At 40.0% G+C, this 22,021-nt stretch overlaps 1 protein-coding gene across 1 annotated transcript; it reads right to left on the bottom strand.

The window, feature by feature from the left end:
• Positions 1-11,001: 11,001 nt before the first annotated feature.
• LOC107771230 (uncharacterized) lies at positions 11,002-11,436 on the bottom strand. The gene has a single exon (XM_016590577.2). The coding sequence runs from the start codon at positions 11,434-11,436 to the stop codon at positions 11,002-11,004; it is 435 nt and encodes a 144-aa protein (XP_016446063.2).
• Positions 11,437-22,021: the final 10,585 nt, after the last annotated feature.

Below are 22,021 nucleotides of genomic sequence, written 5' to 3'. Positions count from 1 at the left end.
TTAAGAGGTGTCTTGCTGCCACATGGGGGTGGCGGTGGGGGTGAGAATTTTAATCTTTATCCATTTATTGGGTAATTATGTAATGTCTTGTTATCCAATAATTAACCAATTACCCGCAAAATTAAGAATCATCTCAAATTACTTAAAATTCTACTTATTTTTAATACACTCTATACATCCTACTATCATGGTCATATGGTACCTTGTATGGTACTAGTCCATAAATATCGGGTATTATTGTTCAGCCCGTATTTTATCCCAACATGCCAAACTTGGACGAAAATTCATTTTCTTTGACTTGCTTCGCCTCTCACCTTCACGAATTTGCTTATCACTTGCTTGAAATAACATAATTCTTATAATCTCCAAATAATCTTTTCCTTGGACTGATGTTAATTAACTTACGACAAATTCAACATACAATACTATAGGACATTGTCGTAACTTACAAAACTAGAAAAATATACGTATTTTGCAAGACTAGCAAAATATACGTAAATTTCAGGATATGAATTTTTCTTTATGACTTGTTATCCAACTCGTGTAATAACGAGATCATGCCAAAATGAAGGAAGAGCTTATCCTTAACATACCTAGAGTAGAAAAAAATTCGTATGATATTCTTGGAAAAAGTTGGACCGTAGTTCTTTAGAATCACAAAATTTCTCCGTTGCTAAGATTCTAAATATTCTTGTTGGATTTTCTTTTGTGGAAATTGGTTGCAAGGAGAACATTTCTAACATCCTTACTCTAATGGTAATGGCTTGGTATTGGAAATGTTAGGAATGGAATAGAATCTGATTGCAGTATGGTTATGTTTGAAAGTCTTAAGGTTGAGGTGCATTGCAATTAATGTATTAGTTGCTACCTCATAAGAAGTGACTAAGAGCCATTTGCTTAAGAGGTGGCTTGCTGCCACATGGGGGTGAGGGTGGGAATTTTAATCTTTATCCATTTATTGGGTAATTAGGTAATGTCCCGTTACCCGATAATTAACCAATTACCCGCAAAATTAAGAATTGTCTGAAATTACTTAAAATTCTACTTATTTTTAATACACTCTATTCATCCTACTATCATGGTCATATGGTACCCTGAATGGTACTAGTCCATAAATATCGGGTATTAACGCTCAGCTCGTATTTTATCCCAACATGCCAATCTTGGACGAAAATTCATTTTCTTTGACTTGTTTTGCCTCTCACCTTCACGAATTTTCTCATCACTTGCTTGAAATAGCATAATCATTATAATCTCCAAATAATCTTTTCCTTGGACTGATGTCAATTATCTTACGACAAATCCAACATACAATACTATAGGGTGCAACATCGTCGTAATTTAATGTTGCGAAGCGTAACATCATCGTAATGTACTACTGCAAGGCGTAACATCATCGTAATATAATACTGCAGGACGTAATATCAAGCATAATATTGCGGGGCGTAATAGTGAGTATCTAATGGGATCTAAAATCTAGGACAAGCTTGTTATAATTTGGGTCGTGATATAACCTTTACCTAAAATTACTCACTCTATACCTCTCGGTAATTTGAGTTACTTTGCCCTAATTGACTTTCTCATGCCCAATTGGGTGTTCAAACAATACAAGTAAAATTGGCTCAAGCCGGGTAGTACTATCTCTAGGTTTAACCCTTTAATTGGGTCTATCAATATCTTGAGTGCACCCCAATTCCTTATTAGCCTAATTTTCCTAGACTTAGTCCCTCTTTTTCAAGAAGAGTCTAAGTCATAAAGGCATGAATCAGTGTTTGCAACCACCAATTCTATAATTAAAGCATGAATCAAGCTAAATATCACTAACCCATAAATAATTAAGTCCTAAAATAGAAGACCCATTAAATACTCACACTAGGGTTGGATCACAACCCTAGCTAATGGATTTAGCTACTCATAAAGATGAGGATGAAATATGAGCTATAAAAGATGAAATATAAGGCATAAAAGTTAATTACAAGAATAAAATCTAAGATTAATAGCTAAAACTGTTCAAAAATTACTCTAAGTTGTAAAATACGGTTGTTCACGAGCTCCTTCGTACAATAGGTGACCTAAAAATTTGTAAAAAATCTATTTATACACATCTAAAATTACTGGATAAAAATACCCCTATGGAGGTTCCACTGTCAGCGCAATACTGAGCGCCTCAGCTTTTGGACTTCCGCGACCACGCAAAAGCAAGTGCGGATAGTGTTTTTTCCATTTTGGACTGGGGCTGGGCTTGATTTTGCTGGGAGCATAAATGAGACCGCCTTAGCATTGTCTTCAACCGCGACCGCGTAAAATTTTCGCAGACCGCGCTCTTCATTTGAGCTCAAATTTCCAGGAATTTGCACCGCGGCCGCGTGAAGTATTCTATTGCCGCGCTATTTCATCGCGGTCATCTGTCTCTGTTGCATCCCAAAACATCTTCTCTGAATCTTGATTCCGCGGACTGTGTAATTGTGATCGCCTCAACGGTGGACCTTCTTCGGCCGCCTTTTTTCTTCGCTGTCAACGCTTTTGTCTCAACTTTAAACTTGTGCAATTTTAACTCCTTTATGAGTTCGTTACGACTTTCTTGCCTCATTTTGATCAAACCTTGCAAACAAGCACAATAAGTCAGTTTTCGATAATACTTTTACACATTTTTGATCCAAAACCTAAGCAAAAGAGAACATAAGATAGGCTAGAATCCGTAGTTGTCAACTCCCCTAAACTTAAGCTTTTGCTGGTCCTCAAGCAAACAAAGTAATTCCCACCTTCACAAGGTAAAAGAAAGAAGACTTTCAGCTATTCTAAGGTGACTTCAGCAAGCATCAATTGAGATTAACAATTACCCTCAACACAAATGTATTATCAACAACACCCAACCTTTTTAGCACCACGACTCTAGTGTTACACAAGAGCATCAAGAGTTGACTTAGCTCATCAAGGAAGCTCGCTCTTCTATGTAGGTCTCTATGGAACCCAAACTCTTTCTCCTATACTCTCCATAAGCAAACCTCACTTTATATTATAACACTTAGAACAAGGATTGTGAAAAAATACACTCATCTCTCTCAAAGGAAGGTCACAAGTCCGGCTCTAAGTACCATAAGCTTGCCTCTCATGTGAATCACCACTAATGTAAGCTCACTCAACTCAAAATCGTATAGGGCTTTTGCGGGAATGTAATAAAGGCTTTTGGTTCAAGGTAGGATATATCAGTCTATGAAGGTTTCATCTTTCCTTAAACACTTCATTTTCTCATTTTGGCTCACACTTTCTTGACTCTTTGAGTCATTTTCTTCTTCCTTATGAGGTTAGAAAGACACATTATCACTATTTCTTGTTCATAACAATCATTTTTCTCCTTTATAATTATTCCAATCCTTTCATCATTGCTTTTATTGAATCTCTTTTTTTTCTACATTGTTCACTTTCTTTTTGACTTTTTGTCTTTTCTTTCTTTTTCTTTTGCCTTCCCTTTTTTTCATTTTGTACCTTTTATCACTTTTGCATTCCTCTTCTCTCCCCCCAAACTTATGCTTTTGCCAATTGTGCTAAGTAAAGATAGGGTGCCAAGAGAGGGTCATTTTAGAACGGATAAAGACTTGTATCATGGTTATTGAAATAAAAAGGGCTATGGCTCAACAGGGTTGACTAGGGATATCATATTTGGCGGGCTATGGATGCTTTCAAGTTTTCAATTTGGATCAAAGAGAGCCTATAATCATTTTTCAAGTCGAACTACACTTAGAATTTTGCCTAGACAAACATTCAGGGCAAGTTCTAGACTTATTGGCATGGGGCTTGGACTTGCAAATCAATATCTCACCTTACAAGCTATTGGATTGATAAAGAGAATAGATTCGAGGGCCCACAACAACCTTAGCTAAGATTGAGCAACACAAGTGGTCCCGAAAAATCACTCGATGATTGTTTAGTCAATACAAGAGTCTAAATGTCAAAACTAGCCCCATTCTTTTTCAAATCAACTTGTTTCTAACTATAAGGTCAAAGGTAAATGTGTTAGGATCAAGTGAAGCTTTGCTTGAGACGCTTTTATTCATTACTACTATTAACACAAAACATAAAGAAAACGGACTCAAACCCTTAAGAAGGTTGTCATGCTATCCATCATTGGGAAGAGCCTCCCGGTTCACATAAATTTTACCTTTGGAAGGAACCATGACATTAAGGAAACCAAAAGCTGATTGATCACGAAAACTTGTAAAAGTATGAAGCTACAAATTGAAAAAGAAACTACTAAATGAAAATAAAAAGCTATGCTATTAAGGAAAATTGCAAAAGAAGTTATAAAATAAAATACGGAAAGTAAACTAAATATCTACAATGGGAGATTGAGACGAATATAAATAAAAAGGGAATGAATATATACATGAAAAGTCAACTTTATATACATACCAAAATTGAAAAATAACGAGAAGTGAAAAATAAATGTTAAAGTTATATACATACCAAAAGTGAAAAATAACAATAACAAAAAATAAGTATCATAATTACATTCCAGTATCAATAAAAATAGGACCACCCCCACTCCAAAATAAAAACTAGCATTGTCCTTAATGCTAAAAACAAAAATAAAATCAAAGAGAGGTTAGAGAGTAATGAAAACTCCCTATGGTTCCTCTGTCTACATGGGGTCACTAGCTGGGTCCTGTGGCTGGACTGGGTCACCTCCCTCGGGGTCCTCCAGCTCTATCTCCAAGTCATCTGTCTGGGGAATCAGCCCTCTCCTCATAAGCTCTCTATCAGCCTCCTGCTCTGGTACCTGTGCTGCCTGAGCTGCTAGAACTGGGTCCTCCAATAGTAGGTCCAATGGAATGTCTCTAGCTGATCCATTCTTTTCCACCTCCTTCCTTAGAAGCTTTACCGAGTCCTTTGAAGCCTGAGTCTTCTTCATTTTCTTTGTATGTTTGTCCAGTTCCTTGATTTCTTTTCCCTGAGCTTCCAAAGTGGCCATGATCCGCTTCTGGTTGTCCAGGAGCTTCTTCTGATTGTCCAGATGCTCTTTAAGTGATTCCTCTACTGAAGCAGGCACCTAAGGCTATGCCGGAGCTGATTGGGCTACCACTGTGCTGGATAGGACAGGCAACTTTGAGGTAGTTGCCTGTATCCAGTTGTTGATGCTGGACAGAATCTGGTTAACCCTTAGTGTAGTAAGATGGTAAGCTGATTAAGAAGGTACCGAATAGGATATTAAAGTAGATGGTCCGGAGAGAGGATGAGGTATGACAGTAGGAGGCTCGGAACCAGTGTCTACCACCCCTAGCTCTTTAGACTGGCCAGTGGAAGTGGAGGCTTTACCCTTGGACTTGGGATTGTGAGAACCCTAAAGGATGTACCAGGAGAATTTCCTCTTTGGTTTCACCTTTGTATCAAAGTCCCTTCCCTTGACTTCCTGATCCTCCAAGTACATGGTGAGGAAGTTCGGGAAAGTGTAGGAGCTCTCATTCTTGTTAAACACTCTGGTGATCAGCCTAGACATAATATTCCCAACGTTAATCGGGTACCCTGCCATGATGACCCCCACTATAATGGCCCGGGAGACCGGCATATCACTGTCATGAGTAGTGGGGTCTAGTCGGCTGCACACAAATGTTTTCCAACCCTTCGCCTCAAAGCTCAATGTGTTCTTGTAGATTGGGACCCTAGGTGTCAGTCAAGCTAGAGTAGTCCCCGGGAGAGCAATCACTAATGCCAGCCATGGGCGGGCTAACTCATCCATCACCACTTTCTCCAGATACAAGGACTCATCCTCGTCATTGAACCCAGCATAGTCATTTAGTGTCTTGACAACAAATCTGATTTTTCGATTCAGCACCTTGGTCACATAGTGCCCCTTTGATGTGGGCAACGTTGGCATAGAACTCTTTGACTAATTGCTCATTGGCCTCCGACAGCTTGCTTGTGAAGAATTTCCACCCCACTCTTTCATCAAATTACCTCTTCACATTGGGGTTATGGAGTAGAAGATCCTTTTCTATGAAATGCCTCTCATTTGTGAGTGATCTCTGAGGCCACCATTCCCGAAATTTGTGGTAGGATTTCTCACTGACATATCTCTTGCCATACCACCAGGTTCCTTGTTCTCTCCAACCCTCCTGTCTAGGTGTCACCACCCCTCTCATCGTCATAGATCTCAACACTATATCAATTGGGGCATGTCTAGGTAGAGAAGATGATGCTAAGACTCACTACTTTCCTCTAAGCCATCAGATGACTTAGAAGAAGCAAGAGAAGTAGGGGAAGCTGGGGGTGTAGGCTCATCTTTCAACTGAAACCTCCCTTGGAAGTCTGTGGGAATATAGGTTGGCACTAGGTCCCCTTCCAAAGCTTCCCGAGAAGGGACATAATCACTCCCCTTAGATGGGATGCGTCTCTGTCCGCAGCTTTGATTGTTTTCCTCAGCTTCCCTATCAATTTCTGGACCGCTAGTGGCAACTTGGTCCTTCCTTGTCCTCCTCTTCCCCTGCCTTGGGAGGATTCAACCATCCTTTTTTGTGCATCACCGGCACCTCTTGATCGAACCATTGTCTATAGAGAAAATCAGTGAAAGATCATTAGTATTGGTGTTAGAAAAATCATCAAAGAAAAGTTGATAGTGTTTCACAAGCAAAGGTCCGCTGATAGCGAAATAAGGGCGCGACCGCGGACTGCCAACTGCAGACCGCAAAAAAAGAACCGCTGTCTGCGCAATGTTGAGAATAGGACTACCCATTCTCTGAATCTGAGGCACTAGTCAGAGCAGAATTTTGGGAACGGCCGCAAAAGCTACACCGCTGTCCGCAGAAAAACAAACGCGGCCGCGGACCCAATTTGACACTTCTCTGAACTTAAATTCCACTGTTCGCAAAAAAGGAATCGCGGGTGCGTAAAGCAGGTCACTGTCAGTGAAATATCCATTGCTGATTGCGGAAAATAGACCATGTTTAACTTAAGCTTCACATGAACGCTCACCGAGGAATTATAGCTGCGGCCGTGAAATTCAAAAATTAAACAGGTAACTTAGGGTTTCACTTTTTCTTGTCATTAAAGGGTATCATAAATACCACTGATCCCTACTAGGCATCAACTAATTAACCCTAAGTAATTTAGCATCATCCAATTAACTACTAATTAACCCTAGTTAAAACTAAAAGGAAAAAGGAAGAAGTTAAAACAAAAAGAAAAGTACAAATTAAAAAACAATGATGATTTGAGCATACCAGTAGTTGGATATGTGTTGAAAATTAGTTTTGATTAGAGTTGTGCAGATTAGGATCGGATTAGGGATGATGAACAGTAGAAATTTTCTTTTGACAGTTCAAATTGCGAAAACGGGTAAAAGGAGGAGGGCCCTCTTATTTATAATAAAATCGTGGGGGCCCACACCAACCTACCTGGCGTGGCCGCGGAATTCCACCGTGGTCCATGCTTTTGGCTAATTTGAAGAGCTGCCTGTTCAACATTACCGCTGAGAGCGAAAAAGTGGGCGCGGCCATGGAACAGTCCCGTTGACCGCGAAAAAGCCACCATGGACGCGGTTCAAACTTCAGAGAGTTCATATTTTGTTTGTGTCCGCTACCAAATTACACCCCCGCGAAAAAGCTTTTACTGACCGCGGAATTTTGAGCGCAGTCAGCAGTCCAAATGCACACTTAGCCAAATTTTCCAGTAGTAGTCCTGCACTACGTCAAAAATTCCTACACAAGTCTTTCAACCAGTTAGTCCTAAACAAATCCTACACTAAGAAGAAAAATGAAAAATAAGAAAATGAAAAACACATGGGTTGCCTCCCAAGAAGCGTCTGATTTAACGTCGCAGAACAACACATGTTACCATCATCATTTGAAATTGATCAAGGACACCACGTGGCTGTCATCAAATTTTCCCAGGTAGTGTTTGACTCGGTTCCCATTAACTCTGGAAACTTCACCATTTTTATTCTTCAAATCAAGAGCACCAAATGGAGTCACATGTACCACTTCAAAAGGGCCACTCCATTTTGACTTGAGATTTCCCGGAAACAGTCGTAACCGAGAGTTGAATAAGAGAACCAAGTCACCCTCCTTGAATTCCTTGCTCCGGGCATATTTGTCATGTAAGTACTTCATCTTGTCCTTATACAAGGACGAGTTGGAATAGGCATGAAACCAGAACTCATCTAGTTCATTAAGATGCTCTACCTAGGGATTTGCTGCAACATCCCACTCAAGATTTAACCTCTTCAGCGCCCACATGGCCTTGTGCTCTAACTCAACAATGAAGATGGAACGCTTTCCAAAATACCAACCGGTACAGAGACATACCAATTGGAGTCTTATAAGTAGTCCTATAGGCCCACAATGCATCATCCAGTTTCCTTGACCAGTCAGTCCTATTTGCATTGATAGTCTTTGACAATATGCTCTTTATCTCCCTGTTTGAAACCTCAAATTGTCCACTATCCTGAGGATGATAAGGGGTTGATACCATGTGATTGACCCCATACTTTGCAAGCAAAGTGTCAAATGCCCTATTGCAAAAATGAGAACCCTCATCACTGATTATTGCCTGAGGAGTGCAAAATCGTGTGAAGATATTTTTCTTGAAAACGCCACCACACTCTGGGCTTTGTTGTTGGGTAAAGGCACGACCTCAACCTACTTGGAAAGATAATCAACGGCCACCAAAATGTAAATGTTGCCACACAAACTCACAAAAGGCCCCTTGAAGTTTATGCCCCACACGTCAAAAATGTTAACCTCAAGAATAATGGTGAGAGGAATTTCATCTTTCTTGGAAATTCCACCAGCTCTCTGACACTCATCACATCTCTTGACAAGCTCACCAGCATCTTTATACAGAGTAGGCCAATAAAAACCATAGCTAAGAACCTTTAAAGAAGTTCTCGCCCCACTATGATGACCACCGTAGGGTGAGGAATGGCAAGCATCAAGAATACTCATTTGCTCCTCTTCCGGAACACATCTCCAGATTACACCATCATTACAAATCTTGAAAAGATAAGGCTCATCCCAGTAATAATCCAAGCTGTCCCGTTTAAGCTTCTTCCTTTGGTTTGAAGAGAGATCACTTGGAACAATGCTGGTCATAAGAAAATTGGCCACATCGGCAAACTTAGGCATACTATTCAAAGAAACTAAGAGGAGTTGTTCATCCGGGAATGCATCATTAATTTCGAGACCATCTTTGGGTCTCCCCTCCTCCTCCAAGTAGGACAAGTGGTCCACCACTTTATTTTCACTTCCTTTCCGATCAACAATCTATAGGTCAAATTCTTGAAGCAACAAAACCCCTCTCATCAATCTAGCTTTAGAATCCTTTTTGGTCATCAAGTAACGTAGTGCCGCGTGATCAGTGTGAACAATCAACTTGGCACCCATGAGATAAGGCCTAAACTTTTCCATTGCAAACACAATTGCTAGCAACTCTTTCTCCGTCACCGTATAATTGACCAAGGCATCATTCATAGTTTTGCTTACTTAGTACACTGGATGAAATATCTTGTTCACCCTTTACCCCAAGACCGCTTCAACTGCAACGTCACTAGCATCACACATGAGCTCAAATGGCAAGCTCCAATTGGGTGCGGTGATGATGGGAGTGGTAGTCAATCTATACTTGAGAAGCTCAAAAGCTTTCATGCACTTGTCATTAAACATAAAATTTGCATCATTTTCCAATAATTTTTATAAGGGATTCACCACCTTGGAAAAGTCCTTGATGAACCTTCGGTAGAACCCCGCATGCCCAAGAAAGTTCCTCACTCTTTTGATGGAAGTAGGAGGAGGGAGTTTTGAAATCACTTCAATCTTCGCTTTGTCCCTTTCGATACCGTTCTTTGAGATCTTATGGCCGAGGAAAATGCCCTCCTCGACCATAAAGTGGCACTTTTCCCAATTAAGCACTAGATTTGTCTCCTCACTTCGGGTCAACACTTTGTCAAGATTACCTAAACATTCTTCAAAAGAGTCACCCACATCACTAAAATCATCCATGAACACTTCCAAGAAGTCCTCTACCATGTTAATAAATATAGCCATCAGACACTGCTGCAAGGTAGCCGGTGCATTACGCAAACCAAATGGCATCCGGGAAAATGCTAAGGTGCCATACAGATATGTGAATGTGTTTTTTTCCTGGTCCTCTGGTGCAATCATAATTTGGTTGTAGCCTGAGTACCCATCAAAAAATCAATAGTAGGAACGCCCAACAAGTCTATCTAGCATTTGGTCAAGAAAGGGCAATGGAAAATGATCTTTGCTGGTCACTTTGTTTAGGTTCCGGTAGTCCATGCATACCCTCCATCTGGTGACAGCCCTAGTGGAGATCAACTCATTTTGCTCATTTGTGACCACAATCATACACCCCCTTTTTTGGCACAAATTCTACCGGTGAAGTCCATGAACTATCCGAGATGGGGTACACAACCCCTACATCTAGCCACTTGATAACCTCCTTCTTGATGACATCTTGCGTAGTCTCGTTCAACCTCCTTTGATGTTCCACAGAGGGTTTGGCATCATCCTCAAGTATAATCTTGTGCATGCAAAAGGTGGGACTTATCCCTCGAATATCAGCTAGAGTCCATCCAATTGCCCTCTTCCTTCTTTGAAGCACCTCAAGGGTGGCATCTACCTTCACGTTAGTAAGACAAGAAGAAAATAATAGGTAAAGTTGAACAAGGGCCCAAGAATTCATACCTGAGGTGTGGAGCCAAAGGTTTCAACTCCAACACGGGAGGTTCCTCGATTGAAGGCTTTGTTGGTAGAGTCTTTCTGTTCTCAAGATCCAAGGAGAGTTTACAGGGTTCATAGGAGTAAGAACCCATTCCTTGCAAGGCATTGACATACTCTAAAGGATTTCATCATCGGTCACATCATGGTTCAATAATACAGCTTCCAAAGGATCCTCCACATTGATCATGGCACTCGTGTCATCACCTATCACCTCCATCACCTGATCCGCAAAAGAACAAACCTCAGTACTATTTGGCTGCTTCATTGATTTCTATGCATGTAAGACAACTTTTTCATCACCCACACTGAAGGTGAGCTCCCCTGCTTCCATATCAACCAATACCTTCCCCATTGCGAAGAAAGACCTTCCGAATATTATCAACACCTCATAGTCGACTTCGTAGTCGAGAATCACAAAATCCGCAGGTAAAATATACTTGTCAACACGGACAAGAACATCATTAATAATACCAAGCGACATCTTCATTGTTCTATCGGCCATTTCCAATCTCATTGAAGTAGCTCTTAGTTGACCAATACTTAAAGTTTTGGAGACAGAGTACGACATCAAATTTATACTCGCTCCCAAATCACACAAGGCCTTAACAGAATCTGCACTCCCAATGGTACTTGGAATAGTAAATGCAACGAGATCTTCAAGCTTTAGGGCCATCGAGTGAACAATAGCACTCACTTGATGAGTCATTTTGATGGTCTCACAATCCTTAGATCATTTTTTAGTTACCAAGTCTTTTATAAACTTGGCATATCCTGGCATTTGCTCAAGAGCTTCCACCAAGGACACATTGATCGACAAACTTTTCATCATCTCAATAAACCTCTTGAACTGGTTTTCATTATTCTGCTTTGCAAGTCTTTAAGGGTAAGGTGGAGGAGTCCTTGGCAAATGAGCTTTGGCTTTAGGCATTACCGTTTCCGGCATGTCTATCACGTGTTCCCTAGACGGGTTCACGTCATTTTGAGTCTCCTCCTCATTGTCTTGAATATCAATTATCACCTCACAATCCAACTTCTCTTCACTCACTTGCTCAACAACTATAGGATCATCTTCACTTTGCACTTCAACATCATCACTCACAACTTCTTTTTGCTTGGAGGTACTTGCTTCACCACCTCTACCGCTCCTTGTGATCACCGCCATTGCATGGACGGTATTGTTCCCACCCTTCAGGTTTACTACCGTGTCACTAGGTAGCGCCCTCTTAGGGTGAGTGTTCAAAGCTTGTGAAATCTGACCAAGTTGGACCTTTAGATTGCGAATAGAATTATTATGGGATGGAAATTGGGCATCGAAGTCAGCGTTCTTCTTCATCATTTGCTCAAACATTGACTCAATCCACCCCATATCATTGTTGGACGAGCTAGGACCTTGGGACGGAAATGGAGGTGGGATTTTTTGGTTGTTGAAACATTGGAGGCCTTTGAAAACCCGGTCCCCGATTACCTTGATTAACATTATTCCAACCTCCTTGGTTGTTGTTGCCACCACAATTGTTGTTGTTACCCCAATTCTGGTTGTTGTTCCCCCAATTGTTGGAGTTGTTGTTGTTGTTGTTCCAATTTTCTTGGCCTTGGTTACCTCAATTCTGATTAGTCCCATGCGATCTCCATTGTTGATTTGGAGCATTACCTCATTGTCCTTGATAGTTGTTGGCATACAAAACCTCTTTGAATCTACTGAAGTTGTGCTTTGGCTAATAGGTTCATGGTTGTTGTCAACTCAGCTATAGCTTGTCCGTGGTCTTGAAGTTCTTTTTAAAGGTTTATGACATGAGGGCCCCCCTGAGGAACATTTTCCCGACTCTGCCAGGCTGAGGAAGTGTCAGCCATCTCATCAAGAATCTCACATACCTCAGCATAAGGTAGCTTCATAAAATTACCTCGTGCTAGCTGGTTTACCATACATTGATTGGTCGTGTTTATACCCCGATAAAATGTATGTTGGATCATTGATTTAGTCATATCATTGTTGGGGCATTCCTTGACCATAGTTCTATATCTATCCTAGATTTCATGAAGGGGTTCATTTGGTTCCTGTTTAAATGCTAAGATCCCATCCCTTAATGTAGCCATATGTCCTGGTGAGAAAAACTTAGCTATAAACTTGTCGGCCAACTAATCTCACGTAGTGATTGGAATGGTTGGGGAGTCTTTCGAGCCAGTCCAAAGCTTTCCCTCTAAGTGAAAAAGGGAACAATCTCAGTCTCAATGCATCCTCCGACACATTTGTTTATTTGCTTCCCCAGCAGGTATCCACAAAGCCCTTTAGATGTTTATATGCATTCTGATGGGGAGCACCAGTGAAGTACCCTCTTTTCTCTAAATAAGGTCAGCATGGCATTTGTAATCTGGAAATTGACCGCCCGGATCCAAGGTGGGACAATTGCACTAGCGTACCCTTCATTAGGAAGCACCCGAGGAGCTACTCCTGGAGGAGCTGGGGGAGCGTCTGGAATATTTTCATTGGCCAGGCGGCCTCTCCTTTGAGCTTGAGGTACTAAAGGCACCTCATCTTTACCATTATCATCTACCTCCTTTCCCAAGAGCACATTTCCGATAAGATCATTATTTGCCATTTTGTACCTAAATTGTTTAACTCACACAAGTTAGTAAAACAGAAGGAAAGAAAAACAAGACACGTAACTAATCAGATAGATAGCCAAAACCGTTTAATTCCCCGGCAACAGTGCCAACAAGTGATCGGCTCTAACCCTACACCACTATATAATGGCAAGGAGTGGTCGATGTAGCTTTTAACTGAAGGGTCGGGATCGATTTCCACATGGATTTAATATTAGTTGGAAGTTGGGTTTCTCTCTAATCTAGCTATGCGTGCTGCTTTTAATTACAGTTCTAACCATTTTTGGATTTGATACTACTCTACTTTTAATGCTAATGATTGCTGGGAATAATATAAGTACAATATTTTTGTAAAGTTTTCTCAAGTGATTAAAAGCACCAGGGAAGTGACTTACACCTAGGTGAGTATCTAATGAGATCTAAAATTTAGGACAAGCTTGTTATAATTGGGGTCATGATATAACCTTTACATAAAATTACTCACTTTACACCTCTCAGTAGTTTGAGTGACTTTGCCCTAATTGGCTTTCTCAAGCCCAATTGGGTGTTCAAATAAAAAAAGTAAAATTGGCTCAAGTCGGATATTACTATCTCTAGGTTAGCCCTTTAATTGGGGCTATCAATCTTTTGAGTTCACCCCAATTCCTTGTTAACCTAATTTTTCTAGACTTAGTCCCTCTTTCTCAAGAAGCGTCTAAGTCATAAAGGCATGAATCAGTGTTTGCAACCACCAATTCTATAATTAAAGTATAAATCAAGCTAAATATCCCTAACCCATAAACAATTAAGCCCTAAAATAGAACCCATTAAATACCCACACTAGAGTTGGGTCACAATCCTAGCTAATGGGTTTAGCTACTCATAATAAAGGTAGAAATCAAAAGATGAAGATGAAATATATGCCATAAAAGTTAATTACAATAATAATATCTAAGATTAATAGCTAAAGCTGTTTTAAAATAACTCAAAGTAGTGAAATACGGCTGTTCACGAGCTCCTTCGTACAAAAGATGACCTAATAATCTGAAAAATATCTATTTATACACAGCTAAAATTACTGGACAAAAATACCCCTACGGAGGTTCCGCTGTCAACGCAATACTGAGTGCCTCAGCGCTTGGACTTCTGCGGCCACACAAAAGCAAGAGCAGACCACATTTCTTCCATTTTGGACTGTGGCTGGGCTTTACTTTGCTGGGAGCGTAAATGAGACCGCCTTAGCATTGTCTTTAACCGCGGCCACGTAAAATGTTCGCGGATCGCGCTCTTCATTTGAGCTCAAATTTCTAGGACCCTGCATCTTTATTTCACCCTTAGAGGAATTTGTATTGTGGCTACGTGAAGTATTCCGCTGCTGCGCTATTTCATCGCGGTCAGCGGTCTCTGTTGCATCCTAAAACATCTTCTCTGAATCTTGATTTTGCGGACCGTGTAATTGTGATCGCCTTAGTGGTGGACCTTCCGCGGCCGCCCTTTTTCTTCGCTGTCAGCACTTTTGTCTCAGCTTTGAACTTGTGCAATTTTAACTCCTTTATGAGTTTGTTATGTCTTTCTAGCCTCATTTTGATCAAACCCTACAAACAAGCATAATAAGTCAGTTTTCGGGAATACTTTTACACATTTTTGATCCAAAACCTAATCAAAAGAGAGCATAAGATAGGCTAGAATCCGTAGTTATCAACGTCGCACAATTAACTACTAAACTAACAAAATATAGGGCGAGAAATGTATTAAAAGTATAGCATTTTGGGAAAACCCATAAAAGCTATTCAAAAAATATTAGGAATTACATCTAATATTTAAATATGTGATCATATATAATTTAAACCAACTTTACCTCTGAAACTATAATTTTCTCTTAAGTCATGGGAATTCAACAGTTTTGTCACAACCCAGATTCCCCACCCTTGAGAGTCGTGATGGCGCCTACTCGTGAAAGATAGGCAAACCGCGTATTATAGGATCACTAAATCATTAACTAGCCCTTTTCAACAATTTAAACTAACACATGATTAACAATGAAATATTAACGATAAATAAATACAAGCGGAAGACTTAATTTGATAAATTAACCATAACCAGTATGACAATGCCAACATACATCTCTACCCGGAATCTAGTGTCACAATATCACGGACTGTCTATGAATTACTACATACAAATGTCTGAAAGGAAAGTACAATCTATCTCGGAAGCAAATGTAAACAGAATACATATAAAGATAGAAGAGAAAGTCGGGCCTACGGACGCCTGCAGGACTACCTCGGGATCTTTAGCTGGACTGAAGGCAGCCACCCAATGCTACGGTCCAAAAGCTGCCGCTCCAGGATCTGCACATAGCGCAGAGTGTAGTATCAGCACAACCGACCCCATGTGCTGGTAAGTGCGTGGCCTAACCCCGACGAAGTAGTGATGAGGCTAGGACCAGACTACCAAATAAACCTGTGCAGTTATATAATATGTGGCAGAAAATAAAACAGGAATAAACAAGTAAAGATGTGAGGGGTATATGCTGCGGGGGAATATCAGTACCAACAGTAAATTAAGAGAAAAGCATAAGAACAATTTAGAATTTTACAGCCAAACAATAAGGAACTCGTAACCAATCTATGAACACTTCGTATTATCAATTGTTGTGGCGCGCAACCCGATCCCAAAACATAATAACTCTGTTGCGGCGTGCAACCCGATCCATATCATTTATCACTATTACGGTGTGCAACCCGATCCAATTATATTATTGTTGCGGCCTGGAACCCGATCCAAATATAGTATTATTGCTACGTGCAACCCAATCCAATTATATCATTGTTGTTGCGTGCAACCCGATCCAAATATAACATTGTTGCGGCGTGCAACCCGATCCAAATATAATATTGTTGCAACGTGCAACCCGATCCAAATATAATATTGTTGTGACGTGCAACCCGATCCACATATACAGTTCAACACCAATCACAACAACAGTCCTGGCAAGGGATCAATTAAGAAACAATACTATCCCGGCAAGGGAATCGACAATATAAGTAACTACGTCCCGGCAAGGGAAATCAGCTATAACCAAACTTGTTCCAACATCTAACTACCTTAATTAGCACCAATACTCAATCATAAGTAATTCCCACGAGAATAATCATAATCCTTGCTCAACACAGAGAATCAACAACTTAGGCATTCGAAGGATTTATCAAGAACACAACAATTTCAGTTTAAGACTCACGGTCATGCTTGACACCAATGTATAGATATTTGTCACCATGACTATACGCCGTACTCAACAAATAACATGTAGCAAATAGGACTCAACTCCTAATCTCTCAAGCTAATGTTACACCAAATACTTACCTCGATGCCACGAACACAATTCAAGCCTCTACTATCGTTTACCTCTTGATTCCACCACCAATTCGCTCGTATCTAGCCATAAGTTACTCAACTACATCAATAAATGCTAAATGAATCAATTCTAATGCATGGAAATGAGTTTTCTAAAGTTTTACCCAAAAAGTCAAAAATCGTCCCCGTGCCCACATGGTCAAAACCCGAGCTTCGAACCAAAACCCGATTACCCATTGCCCCACGAACCCAAATATATAATTTTCTTTGAAATCGGACCTCAAATCGAGGTCCAAATCCCCAATTTTTGAAAAACCTAGGTTCTACCCAAAACTCCCAATTTCCCCCATAAAAATCATTGATTTTTAGTTGAAATCATGTGAAAAGATGTTAATGATAGAAGAAAACGAGTTAAAATTGACTAACAATCGATTTGGAGAAGAAGTTGCCTTTGAAAAATCGCCCAAGAGTGTTTTGGTTTAGAAAGAGTATAAAAATGAAAGATTTTCGGCTAAGCTATAAAATTGCAGGTTGTAGATGTCGCATTTGTGACCAGGGTTCACCATTGCGAACCCGGAATTTTGCTAAGTTTGCATTTGCGAAGAAGTTCTCGTATTTGCGAGTTGGGAATTGCGAACAACTTGTCACATTTGCGATGATTGGCTAATACTGGGGGGGATCGCATTTGCGATATAATCCTCACAATTGCGAGGTAGGCTGGCCTGGGCTACATTTCGAATTTGCGACATGGCCCTCGCATTTGCGAACTCGCAATTGCGAGCCAGGCTTTGCAAATGCGAAGCCTGCAGGCCTGCACTATAACAGTTGAAAACCTACAATTCTCCAAGTCCAAAATCCACCCCGTGGCCTATCCAAAACTCACCCGAGCCCTCGGGGCTCCATACCGAATATGCACACCAACCTAAAAATATAATACAGACTCGCTCGTGCATTCAAATCACTAAAATAACATCAACAACTATGAATTTAGCATCAAAATCATGAAATTTCGTAAGAACTTCAAAATTTTCCATTTTTTCTCAAAAACGATCTGATTCATGTCGTTTCAAGTCCGTTTCTGACCAAATTTCACAGACTTATCTTAAATCACATATAAGACCTTTACTAGGCGCCATAACCAAAATACAGGCCCGATACCATCAAGTTTTTAACACATTTCATTTTCAAAAACTCAATAATATTTCAGAAAAACAATTTTCTTTAAAAATTTATTTCTCGGGCTTGGGACCTCGGAATTCGATTCCGGGCATACGCACAAGTCTCATATTTTCCTACGGACCCTCCGGGACTGTTAAATCTTGGGTCTGGGTCTGTTTACACAAAATATTGACCGAAGTTAACTTAAATCCATTTTACAGTCAAAATTCATCATTTTTCACAGATTTCACATAATGGCTTTCTGGCTATGCACTAGGACTGCGCACGCAAATCGAGGTGATGCTAAAAGAGATTTTTGAGGCCTCAGTACACATAATTTAATTTTAAAACAAGTGATGACCTTTGGGTCATCGCAAGTTTGCAATCAAAAATATTATTTTTCTCTTATATGCATTATATAATTTTTTGGCGGTAGGGATTCAATTGAGCTCATTGCGTCCATTTAGCCTCGCCCTGGCTTATACTAACAAGTAAACACTAGTTAATATGATGATGGTCTGCCGCATAATCATGTACGCCATCTTACCTATGTTCACATTGTGTTCCACCCCAGAATACAGTCATATAATGTTCTTCCATGTGGATTTCTCGAATAAATATTGATCGCACCCAATTATGCCTCCTAAAAGGTCTAGCAGTCGTTGTAAATATAATTCGGTTTACAAGGGAATTAACCTACTAATTACAACCACTAGATTCGCACGAATTCAAGTAACCAACATTCAAAAATATTAAAATAACAATTTGAACATTTACTAACTAAGAGCAAAGTAATTAAGATGTAGTAATTTATAACTAACAGAGAAAATATTGTGGACAAGATTTGGAAAAGTCTAGGGTTATGATTTTCCATATTGTCAGAATCCTCCCCACTACGTTTTCTATAAATTCGCCTAAGTATTCTTTAATGATTGTGAGTACTTTGGGTGTCATAATGCTCTTTCTAGTAACTACCACAATTCACTAGACGTATTCTTTCGAACTACGCTAGCTGGTTCTAATTCACCGCTCACTAGGATCGCATCAAGGTTTTGTTATTCCTAATCTCACCTTTAAACCCTCCGTATTGATTCCTCACATTTGTTATGAGTGATTTTGTTCAACAACTACCTAAATATGTACCATTTTCCATGAAATACACACTAAATAAGCATCATCGATTGAGAGCTCTTCAATCAACCACAATGTAAACATACTTGAACAAGTAGAGAAAAATCAAAGGCAAATCTATATTAAATGTAGTAGAAAATCATCCTCTAACAGGTTCCATCAAACCCTATATTAGAAAATTTAGCTACTCATAAATGTATCAACAATCATCATGATGTTCAAAGACATTAAACTACAAAGTACAGAGATAAACAGAGGAAAACTCGTTTGATTCTTGCTCCACCGTGCTCTGTAGCCTTTTTCTTCTCCAAAATAGTGTCCCACCTTTGCTCAACTCATTTGGGGAGTATTTATATGTTAGGTCCAAAATCCCCCAGTCCAAATCCAGGTTGGAGTCTTTTAACCCACAACTTTTAATTACCGGGCTATAGTTCTTGCGAAGCCAGGAGTATAGCGCGGTCACCCTGGCTACAGAGCTGGCTCCGTGTGGCCTATATCGCGATCAAGCTGGCTATAGAGCTGGCTTTAATTGGTTTGTAGCATGGTAAGGAAGGCTATTGAGGTGGCTTTACTTTATCTGTAGCACGGTTTGTGTACTTGATGCTTTTGTGCTCTTTTCTTGCATTTTTGTCCTCTTTTTGTGCAACTTCCATTCGACTCTTTCTTCTGATACTCCTGCACATAAAACAACACAATTTAGCTCAAATGTCGCATAATTAATCATTAAACCAACAAAATATAGGCGAATGTACTATAAGTATAGCATTTTGGTCGAACATCATCACCCTACACTTAAACGTTGCTCATCCTCTAGTCAACTACCAATTCACATTAACTAGAGCACTTTATTTTCTTTTAGCACATCCGAGCACACCATACCTATGAATATGGTTGATAACAACAATTAAACTTTAACATATGCCTTTAACACACATTTCCCTTTACTTTATGCCATACTTCAAAAATCTATTCAACACAAGGCAACATGTTTATAACAATCCTAGCCTCACAAACCGACTCAGTATCACAATGCATTCATGACTTGAACACTTAACATCATAGAGAAATCTAATAACGTCACCAATCCATTGCGAAATCATGTGCTCTCACAACAAGAACAAAAGAGCAAGTCAAATTCACACACTCGAATCAAATGTTCAAATATATTTTAAGGACTCAGATAAATCAAAGAAATTCCTCACTATCACAAAGAAGTGTCACGGACCAAAACCCGACCCGTCAGGATGGCGCCTATCGTGAAACTAGGCCAGCCTCAACTCAACAATAAACATGATAATAATAAGTTTGAAAATATTTACAGAAGCTTTTAATAGTTAAAGAACTATTTGAAACATAAGAAATTCCAAGAATAATATAATCCAACCAAAAATCGGGGTGTCACTGAGTGCATGAGCGTCTAAAGAAAATACACAGCATATTATAATGTCTAGGGGAGGGGAAACTAAAATACAACTGAAAAGTAAGGTGGAGAGCCAAGGCCTGCGAACGTCGTGCAGATACATCAATAATCTCCTAAGTCAGAAGCCTCGATCAACAACCGCCACTGGATCCAAAAGTACCTGAATCTGCACATAAGGTGCAGGGGGTAAGGTGAGTACACCGACTCAGTAAGTAACAAGTCCAACCTTTGGACTGATAGGTAGTGACGAACTCAACCTCATCAAAGGTAACAGAAATAGCGTACGGAAATGTAGGCATGCTTTCAGTTAAATAAATAGCTCAAACAGTAAAACAGAGCAGGTATATATAGGATAATGAAGTGTAACTATGCTACGTCTACATGCCAATGCACATGCTGTATGAAATGCACCATGCTGAGTGCCTCATGTGCCCATAATATCAAATGCTCAACCACTCGGTATTGTATATGGCTCACAAGACCTAGGGAAGATCGATCCCGGAATAGATACACATCACTGACAACAGTCATCCAGTACCGAGGAAGGCCATTCCAGCCCTATTGAGAAGATCCATCTCCAGGTATAAGTACTTCGGACAAGATCCTTGTCCAGGGAAGACCCATCCCTCAATAATATCATCTGTGCTCACTGGGGTTGTGTAGACTCCGGAGGGGCTCCTTTCAGCCCAAGCATTATAACAAGCCAACGAAGGCATAATCAATATCCCGCAGCGACGTGCAACTCGACCCCATACTGTCACTCAATATCTGGCTCTCGGCCTCACTATATCATCACTCTCCAGTCTCACACACATGGGCTCAAAATGCCATGAGCCCCAAATAATGAAATAATATGCCAAATAACAATAATCGAGACTGAGGCAAGATATAATATGCATGAACGGGACTGAGTATAAAATATCAATGAACCTAATGATATGACAGCAAGAAACAATCTCTCGGGTCTCAACAGTATCAACGTGAAGCCTTAATATGATAATTAGCATGATTTACAGCTCATTAACTTAGTCACATAATCACAACATAGATATCAGCAAGAAAGAGCCACTAAGCGGTGCCATGGAATGATCCAGGCCACAACTCTCACGGTGCACGCCCACACGCCCGTCACTTGGAATTTGCATCACCTCAATAGTAATCATAGAACACATATTTCAGGGTTTCGAACCCTCATAACCAAGTTTGGAAGCGTTACTTACCTCAAGCCAAGCCAAACTCTATCCCGCGATGTCTTTGCCTCTCGATTCGGCCTCCAAATATCCCGAATCAAACCAAATCAGAACAATAACATTAATATATGCTAAGAAAACAAAGCCCACGCGAAAATAATCAATTTACATTAAAAATCCCGAAATCGGTCAAACCCGACCCCCGGGCCCACATCTCGGAATCCGATAAAAATTACATCAATAGAATAATTATCCACCCATGAGTTCATATATACGAATAACATCAAAATCGGACCTCAAATGACCCCTCAAATCCCCAATTTACACTCTCCAATTTCAAGCCATAATTTCCCAATTTTAGGCTTTAAATCCCACAAATTTCATGTCTAATTAGTTAGAAATCACCATAGAATCGGGTATTGAGTTAAAAAATCTTACATCCAAGTGTTTCCCTT

This window comes from Nicotiana tabacum, chromosome 1 (assembly GCF_000715075.1).
Source record: "Nicotiana tabacum cultivar K326 chromosome 1, ASM71507v2, whole genome shotgun sequence".
NCBI classification, from domain to species: domain Eukaryota; kingdom Viridiplantae; phylum Streptophyta; class Magnoliopsida; order Solanales; family Solanaceae; genus Nicotiana; species Nicotiana tabacum.
Note: the sequence above shows the minus strand (reverse complement) of the source record. Positions and strands in the feature narration are given on the sequence as shown.

Bases quoted from the DNA above. Each gene is read 5' to 3' on its own strand.
- LOC107771230 (XM_016590577.2), bottom strand. From the start codon at position 11,436: ATGACTCATCAAGTGAGTGCTATTGTTCACTCGATGGCCCTAAAGCTT.